General features: G+C 50.0%; 1 protein-coding gene across 1 annotated transcript; it reads left to right on the top strand.

The window, feature by feature from the left end:
• On the top strand, window positions 1-4,515 carry LOC119448335 (uncharacterized protein K02A2.6-like). The gene has a single exon (XM_037711697.2). The coding sequence runs from the start codon at window positions 1-3 to the stop codon at window positions 4,513-4,515; it is 4,515 nt and encodes a 1,504-aa protein (XP_037567625.2).
• The last annotated feature ends 5,217 nt before the right edge of the window (window positions 4,516-9,732 follow it).

The following is a 9,732-nucleotide window of genomic DNA, read 5'->3' on the forward strand; positions in this document are numbered from 1 at the left end:
ATGCTACCCGGAATTTCGCCGCCGCCGCCGTTCCTCGTTTCACCAGGCACGCCCGCCATCCCCTGGCCGCGATGGCTGCGCCTGTTTGAAAACTTCACGCTCGCCTCTGGAGCGTCTGAGCTATCGGCGGCCCGCCGCCGAGCCCTCCTTCTGCACTGCCTCGGACCTGAAGGACAACGAATTTTCGACGCCCTGCCACCGCCACCACCATCGAACGCCCCAGACCACCCGCCCGCGCATCCGAGTGCGGGAACCGCCCCCCTTCAGACGGTTACGCCCTCTGCAACCACCGCTGCAGTTGGAACGACAGAGATCAAACAAGCCGATGCCGAGCTCGCACAGCCACCGGACGAGTACGACGCAGCTGTTCAAGCCCTGGCTCGACACTTTTCCGCTACTTGCAACGTACGCGTCGAGCGACATCGCTTCCGTGACCGTCGTCAACTGCACGGTGAGCCGATATCGGAGTTTGCTCTTGCGCTTCGCGAACTGGCTTCGTCATGCAACTTTGCCGCGCAAGCGGATACAAATCTGTGCGACCAGTTCGTCGCCGGGGTCACATGCCCGCGCCTACGGGAGCGGCTATTGCTCGAGGGTGACGCGCTCACGTTTGACCGCGCCGTGGAGATAGCGCTTCTTCGCGAGCAAGTGCAGCGCGAATCCGAAGCTCTCGGAACAGCCCCTGTGGATCGAGTAGTACCACAACATAACCGCGGACGCAACCCGACAGGCCGTCGCAGACATGTACGCCAGTCCAGCAGTACCGACCGACGTAGTACGCCTAGCTCTTCGCGCTCCGGCTTCGTTCGTCCGCCTGCGCCGGAGATTGCTAGCGCCGTCGTCCCGTACTCCGTAAACACAAACGTGTGCGGCAACTGCGGCGCACAAAACTGCCAGCCGTCAGCCTGTGCAGCCCGCGGTCGAGCCTGCTTCGCGTGCGGCCGCCGAGGCCACTTTCAACAGTACTGCCGAAATTCGCGTCGCGGACGTGGAAGACGCCCGGCTCGAGTTGCCGAAATCGTTTCAGAGGAAGACGCTGAGAGTGTCGTGAATATTTTTACTGTTCACGCTGAGAAGCGTACGGGCGTCTACGTTGATGTCGGGGTTCAACCTGTTGCTCTGGCATCACGCCCGTGCGTCATAACATTCTTAGTGGACACTGGCTCAGCTGTGTCGATAATGGGAGAACATAACTTTAGGAGCCGGTTCAGAGACCAAGTTGAGCTGAAAAAGTCGCAAATAACGTTGCTGGATTTTTCACGTCGGAAAATTCCTGTGCATGGCCAGTTCACCGCCCTCGTAACGTACAAATCAGAAACGGCTGTAGTAACGTTTCACGTTACACCAGGTGGAACATCACTCCTGGGTGTTGATGCTGTAAAAGCTCTTGGTCTCCAGATTGTAGGCACAGAATTGCGCTGCCTTAATATGGCCGTTGAACCGAACGTCGACACAAAAGGCCCCAAAATCCTACGCCCCGAAATGCATTCGCAGAACACAAACAAGTTGTCTCCGCCCACCACGAAGCCACCACTGGGTCCACCCAAGTTTGGTATGCCTACTTCATTATGGGCCAAGTTCGAACACTTGTTTTCACCAGAGCTAGGACTTGCCAAAGGTGTCCAGCATCGGGTCAAGCTCAAACAGTCGGTAGCTCCTGTCACGCAGAAGCTCAGACGCCTACCACTTTCAGTGCGAGAAGCAGTCAGCGACGAACTGAGGAACCTACTTTCTGCTGATGTCATTGAATGCGTAAATGCGTCAGAGTGGGTTTCCCCTATTGTTGCAGCTCGCAAGAAAGATGGCAGCATTCGCATCTGCGTGGACCTCCGCGAAGCTAACAAAGCTGTGGTGGTCGACAGCTTTCCCCTGCCACACACAGAAGAGTTGCTGCATGCCCTGAACGGTGCCCGTTACTTTTCTAAGTTGGATTTGGCCTCCGCATACTACCAGGTTCTGCTTCATCCAGACAGTAGAGATATTACAGCGTTCATAACGCACGATGGCCTTTTTCGATTTAAGAGAGTATGTTTCGGCCTAGCCTCAGCACCAGCAGCATTCCAGCAACTCATGACGTCAATTCTACAGGGATGCAAAGGCGTTCTCTGCTACCTGGACGACGTCATCATCTTCGGCAAGTCGGAGAAAGAGCACATGCGGAACTTAGAGGAAGTCCTGCAACGAATTTCACACGCTGGGCTCAAGCTAAATGACAAATGTGTTTTCAACACATCCGAACTCTCGTTTCTTGGTCACCGCGTTAGCGCCGAAGGAGTAGCACCCCTTCAGACCAAAGTTGACGCCATTGTTCACGCTGCCACCCCTACAGATGCTGGCAAGCTCCGGTCGTTCCTGGGACTAGTAGAATACTATGCTAGATTTGTTCCACGCCTAGCAGAGGAAGTGGAGCCCATGCGCAGACTTCTTCGTAAGGACACTCCTTTTATCTGGGACACTGCTGCTGAGAACAGTCTTACAAGAGTAAAGAGCCTCCTAGCCTCCCACAGGGTACTACAAATGTTCGATCCAGCACTTCCCGTCATTGTGGCCACCGATGCATCCGCATATGGTTTAGGTGCGGTACTGCAACAAGTTGATGGTCGGCACATTCGAACTGTGGCATTCGCGTCACGAACATTGACGGAAGCAGAACGGAAGTACTCGACTGGTGAACGTGAGGCTCTAGCTTGCTTGTGGGCTCTAGAGAAATGGCATGTGTACCTATGGGGTCGTCCAGTTACTCTGCAAACGGATCACCAAGCTCTAGTAGCCCTGCTTTCTTCTCAAGGCACAGGACAGCGACCACTCCGCATAGCAAGATGGACTGCACGGTTACTGCGGTACAACTTCACGATGCAGTACAGGCGTGGTGAGCACAACAAGGTAGCTGATGCCTTGTCCCGGCTACCTCTTCCAGACACTGAAGGTGGCCCCGAGTCAGAAGAAGAAATAGTGTCTCTGGTAATGTGTGTACATCACGATGAACTGAAGCATGCAACCGCGGAGGATAGCACTCTCCAAGACGTTGCCCGTTACGTACAGACATCGTGGCCGCCACGCAAAAACCTGGCACTTAACCTGACTCCCTACTATGAAGTCCGAAAGGAGTTGACAGTGGTTGATGGCATACTCTTGCGTACTGAGCGCATCGTAGTCCCCGCCAAGCTCACAGCCACTTTTGTCCAGCTGGCTCACGAATCACACCCTGGTATCGTGAAAACCAAACAACGCCTACGAGAGAAGTATTGGTGGCCAGGGTTAGACAAACACGTTGAAACAACTATCCGCAGTTGTGCCATTTGTCAGAGCGCGGACAAAAGTGCCAAGAACTCGCCCACACCACTGCAGCCAATCCCTCTTCCTGACAAACCTTGGGACAAGATAGCTATTGACATTGTTGGTCCCTTCGAGCGTGCACCTACAGACTGCAGATTCGTCATTTCAGTAGTTGACTATTTCTCAAAATGGCCAGAAGTGGCTTTTTGTGCTGATGTTACCTCCCGCACGGTGACGAAGTTTCTACTCTCACTCTTCGCACGTGAGGGTTACCCGACAGAGATAGTGTCTGACCACGGCAGACAGTTCACATCGAGGGAATTTGAATCCTTCCTTGAAGACCGTGGAATCAGGCACATCTTTTCTGCCGTATACCACCCACAGGCAAATGGTCTAGTGGAAAGATTTAATCGGGTACTGAAGTCGTACATTCAACTGGCCCTGCTGGAGCAGCGCCCCGTGAAGGCAACTGTGACTGAATACTTGGGAGTATACAGAGCCACCCCTCACAGCACCACCGGTCTCTCACCGGCGGTTCTTCTACATGGCCGACACATGAGAACATCGCTGGATGTAATTGGTCAGCCTACGGCCGACTTCAGCACAAATCCATCGCGGGAGATGAGCGTGCTCAGGAAAAGAGTCGCAGAGCATCAACGGAAGAGCAAGGCCTACGCTGATCAACGGCGAGCTGCTAGGGTCCCCAAGTTCCAAGTGGGCACCTACGTACGAGTGAAAAAACCAATTCCCGGACCAAAGGGCACTCCAAGTTATGGACCACCATTGAAAATCCTCAAAAGAATCGGCCGCTGGTCTTTCTGTCTGGAAGACGGTCGAACCTGGAACGCTTCGCAGCTGTCAGCGGTACCAAAAGAGGCATCGCCAGAGCAAGGAACTAACATAGACATCTCTGGCGCGCACGACATGCCCCCGTTGACAGACTGTCACAGGAGAGATGTACCATCGAAGACTTGGATCACTACGCCTGCTGGTCCGCATCAAACGCAGGAAGCGAGTTCCGCTGATCAACTTGCGTCTCCCTCACGCCCTGTACCACTACCCGTGCCGCCGAGCCCACCACAGCCGCAAGGTTCGCAACCGCATACCCTGGCTTCAGGCTCTCGCACGGTGGAGTGCAGTGTACCGGTAGAAGGCAATGGACTCGATGCCGAGCCACCGCCTGACCGGCCAAGGAGAAATCGCAGACCTCCAGTGCGCTTCCAAGATTACGTGCAGTGATTTGACAGCAGTGAGTGTTCACACAGATAGTGACTGTTTTGTGATTTCTGTGTACAGACAGTGACTGCAATTGTGATTGCTTTGTGCGGACTGGACTTTCTAATGATTCATACGTTTCTTCCCGGGAGGGAAAGATGTAGTGTCGTGCAATAGCACCAGGTGCCGCCACTCATCTGCGATTATCTGTAGACGCCAAGATGTGGCGCCACACTCGATATAGTATGTATATATAGGACAGACATCCTTCAATAAAGGGCTCCCGTTCGTCTGGGCTACGATGTGTGGTGTGGTGCATCCGTTCGGCCGCACCGTCCGGCCGACATAACACAGTGCATACATCTTGCCTTGTCCTATGCGAAGCTTGCTTCTTACTGATTTCATGCTGCGTCCATATTTTACGGCTTCCTCAATCTTTCCCACGTTTTAATTTCGAATATCCCTTACTTTCTTCTTGTTGATGAGTTTCGACAGTTCAGCGAGTTCTATCTGATCTCTTGAGTTGGACACTTTCATGTTATGACGTTTCTTTATTAGGTGCTTTGTTTCTTGGGAGAGCTTCCCTACTGGTTGCCTTGGTGCCTTACCTCCCACTTCATTTGCTGCTTCTGAGATCAGCCTAGTTACGGTTTCATTCATTACCTCTATGTTATCTTCATCTTCATCTTCCTGTTCTAAAGCTGCATATTTGTTTGCGAGCACCAGCCTGAATTGGTCTGCTTTCACCCTTACTGCGTCTAGGTTGGCCTGTTTACTGTTGACTAATTTCACCCTTTCTCTCTTCAAATTGAGAGAAATCCTAGACCTCACTAACCTATGGTCACTGCACTTTACCTTACCTAACACTTTACCTTACCATACTCTGCACAATGCTTGGATCGGCAGAGAGTATGAAATCTATTTCATTCCTTGTTTCTCCATTAGGGCTTTTCCAGGTCCACTTCCTGTTGCTGCGCTTGTTGAAGAATGTATTCATTATTCGGAGCCTATTCCTTTCCGTGAATTCTACCAACATCTCTCCTCTTGCATTCCTAGAATCGATGCCGTAGTTGCCAATTGCTTGCTCACCAACCTGCTTTTTGCCCACTTTTGCATTGAAGTCGCCCATGACTACAGTATACTGAGTTTGCACCTCTCATTGCTAATTCGACATCTCCATAAAACTGTTCTATTTCTTCATCATCGTGACTGGAAGTTGGGGCGTAGGCTTGTACTACCTTCATTTTGTACCTCCTATTCAGAGTTATTACGACGCCTGCTACCCTCTCACTAATGCTGTAGAGTTCATCAATGTTGCCCGCTATGTTGTTATGAACTAGAAATCCTATCCCGGATTCTCTCTTATCTGGAAGACCTATGTAGCAGAGGACGTGGCCCTTAGTCAGCACTGTGTAAGCCTCACCAGTTCTTCTAACCTCACTAAGGCCAATAATATCCCAGGCAATGCCTGATAATTCCTCAAATAGTTCTGCTAAGCTGGCCTCACTCGAGAGGGTGCGCGTGTTGAACGTTGCCAGGTTCAGTTTCCATTGGCGGCCTGTCCGGAGCCAGAGATTCTTAGCACCCTCTGCCACGTCGCAGGTCTGACCGCCGCCTCTGTCAGGTGCTCCGCAGCCACTGGGGACTGAGGGTCATGGGTTAAATGTCGGAGTCATGAGGGAGGTAGTGGCCGAATACTGCACCAGGGAGGCCAATTCCTGTTCTGGTGAGGGAGTGACTTTGATGAAGTTTAGTGGGCCCGCCTAGTTTGGTTGCACCTGAACTAGTGTAGCCCCACTAGCTCTCGGCAATATTTTTGCCGGTGTCAGGCGCCACTCCATGCCTTAAAATGTAGTGGACTGGAGCAGGATTCGAACCTACTATCCTCAGATTTGAAGTCGGGTGTTCTACCTCTGCTCCACGGCACCACTGTTTCAACATAAGAGTCACATAATAGAACGCAAAATTGGGCTTGTTGGTTTACGCTAAGCGTTGTCATTAGTAGCGCTAACTTCACGAAACACAACAACGAAGAATGAAGACACTCACCGACTGCTAAAACTTTCCAATGAAGTTGTGTAATAAACTTCAATTGAAAGTTGTAGCCCTTGTTGCGTGTCTCCGTCTTTAGTTCTTGTGTTTAGTGAAGTTATCGCTGCATATGACCACGCGTAATACTTACACTTGCATGCGGTCCCTGTCAGAAGCAAAAAAGTGGAGATGTCATATTTTGAGGAAATGGGGACCACTTTTTGGGTGATATATGCCGAAAGTTTGGACTGTGTAGGTTATTTATCTGCTTTCTCCAAACTTTTATGTGTAATACAAGGCAAGGCATTTAGTTGCTTTTCCTGGTTTCCTCGATAAACAATGCAAGGCATGGTGTTTATATTTCATTGAAGTAGGAATCTTGTTCTGAGTGACTAGCCATAAATGTCTAAGCTTTGTGGGTTGAACGCAACTTTTGTAGAATGTTACTTATTGAAGCCTTCCAAGGTGTCATACTGCTGTTATTCAAAATGTTTCCAGACTACTAAAACAACGACATGAGGTACGAACTTCAAATTCCGTGATTTTCTTTTCGTCATACGAGGCTCACAGTTCGTTTCTCCGGGATCTTCAGTGAACAAGACAGAGCACCTTGTTTATATTTGGAGAGAACATGGGGCGCGGTATGGGTAATGAGTAAGCAACATTCCAGATAGGATGGCAAAATGTGCCTTTTTGCAATTGATTAAGTATTCAAGTGGTCCGGAGCGTTATTAGTGGCTAATCAAACATGTTGTTGGGCGACTTGGTTCATACTGCGAGGAAATAAATATACTGAGCAAAATTCAACACAAGCACGTAGTAAGAAACACGGACAAGCTCTACTTTCAACAGTTGAAAATAGCGCTTCTGTCATTTACTAGGTCCTTGTGTTGAATTTTAGGAAGCATATTTATTTCCTCACCTTATGTTTTTACAAGCGGCGTAAAACTTGTACAACTACCCTGGCATAGTTACAATTAGAACCGAGGTCAAATTTTGCTAACGCAGGAGGAACACTTGACCAAGTGTTCCCTTGTTGGGCTCCGTGGTGGGTGGCAGACGCCGTTGCCGAATAAATCACTTCTTTCTATGGGATCCTCAAACCCCTTTTCTACCGATCGTGCCTCGAAAAGGGTACGCACCGACGCAACCTCACTATTCTGGCCCAAAAACAAAGAAACTTACCCGAAATTCTGCGTCCTTCACTGTGAGCAGTCATCTACGAAAGCTAGAGCAATTTCCCCATTTCTTGTGGCCAAGTGCCTAAAAGAGACCATTGGAGCTGGTTATAAGGGAACAAAGATGTCAAGTGGAGATTTGCTCCTCGAACTAAAAGACAAGGAACAACACAACAAACTCGCACACCGCGTAGCTTTTGGTGGCATACCTGTTTCTGTGAGCGCACATCGAACTATGAAAACAGTGAAAGGCGTGGTATCAGATGAAGACTTAATGACATTGAATGAAGAACTCCTGGATGGATGGAAGCACCAAGGCGTAATCCACGTGCAGCGCATCAAAATCAGGCGGAATGACATTGAAATCCCAACAAAGCATTTAATACTCACTTTTAACTCAACTACTTTACCTGAGACTATCGAAACCGGCTATGTAAAACTTCATGTTCGAGCTTATATTCCAAACCCGCGATGTTGCTTCAAATGTCAGAGATTTGGTCACGCATCCCAGAGCTGCAGAGGGCAGCTTACTTACGCAAAGTGCGGCACAACCGCTCACTCTGCTGACCACTGCAATAATGATGAGCTACATTGTGCGAACTGCGACGGCAGTCACCCTGCATACTCCAGAGCGTGTCCAGCCTGGAAGAAAGAAAAGGAAATAATTAGAGTAAAAGTTAAGGGGAATATAACATTCCGTGAAGTTCGACAACGGATCTCATCATTATTCTCACTGAAAACATCGTTTGCCGAAGTGGTGCAACGGGGGGCGGCACCACAACGGCCTCTGGCGGCAGCCCGGACCATGCCTAGCGTGCCGAGGCCAACGCCATCCGCCCCTATGGTGGGAGCAGCCAACGCTGCCCTGCCATCTCTCAAAGTCTCCACACCAGTGGCATCTACAAGCTCCGGCAGCAGCCAGGGCACCGCAGAGGCCACAGGGGTCCTTTCGACCTCCGGCCCGGTGGGGACGAAGACTTCGTCGCTCGAGATGAAGTCTACGCGACGCACACATCGCTCTCTGGAGCGGTTGTCCAGTGCCTCGCAATAGGCTATGGATACCAGTCCAAGCCAAACGGCGCAGGTAGCATCGAAGGAGCGGCGAGGCTCTCTCGACCGCTCCAAAAAAGACAAAACACCAATTACAGGGCCTAACAAAGGCCCTGTAAAGTAAAGTCACTCTCCTCCCTTTTGAGACACACAGCACCTTTTATTTTCCTCCAACATGAACACAATAATGCAGTGGAATGTTAGGGGACTAATCCACAACCTAGACGACATCCAAGAACTTATCAATAAATTTAATCCAAAGGTGCTGTGTGTTCAAGAAACACACCTAAACTCCAGAAACACCAACTTCCTAAGTCAGAATGTTGTTTTCCGAAGAGATCGCGAGGATTCTGCCGCATCATCTGGTGGTGTGGCCATCATACTCGACAGAAATGTAGCCTGTCAAGAACTTCCACTCAATACGGCACTTGAGGCGGTAGCCGTTCGTGCCGTACTTCTGGGTAAGCTCATAACCATTTGCTCGCTCTGCATACCCCCACATTATCCTTTACACAAACATGAATTTCAGTCATTTATAGATGAATTACCAGAACCTTACCTCGTTCTTGGCGATTTCAATGCACACAGCAGCTTGTGGGGCGACACGCGTATCGATGCGCGAGGACGCCTAGTCGAACAATTTCTTTTCTCCTCTGGTGCGTGTCTCCTGAATAAGAAGGAACCCACCTACTACAATCTCGCAATCAAAACGTTTTCTTACATTGATCTCAGTGTAGCTTCCCCGTCTATATTTGCTGAACTTGAATGGGAAGTTATAAAAAATTCTTACGGGAGTGACCACTTCCCGATACTGCTGAGATCACCACTACAAAACGAACCTCCACCACAGGCACCCCGCTGGAAGTTGGATACGGCAGATTGGGATAAATTGCAAAGTCTTACAAGTAGTATCTCGTGGTCTGACATATCTTCGCTGGGAATTGATGCTGCTGTCGATTATCTTACATCTTTTATAATTGAT

The sequence above is a fragment of the Dermacentor silvarum genome, chromosome 4, assembly GCF_013339745.2.
Source record: "Dermacentor silvarum isolate Dsil-2018 chromosome 4, BIME_Dsil_1.4, whole genome shotgun sequence".
In the NCBI taxonomy this organism is placed as follows: domain Eukaryota; kingdom Metazoa; phylum Arthropoda; class Arachnida; order Ixodida; family Ixodidae; genus Dermacentor; species Dermacentor silvarum.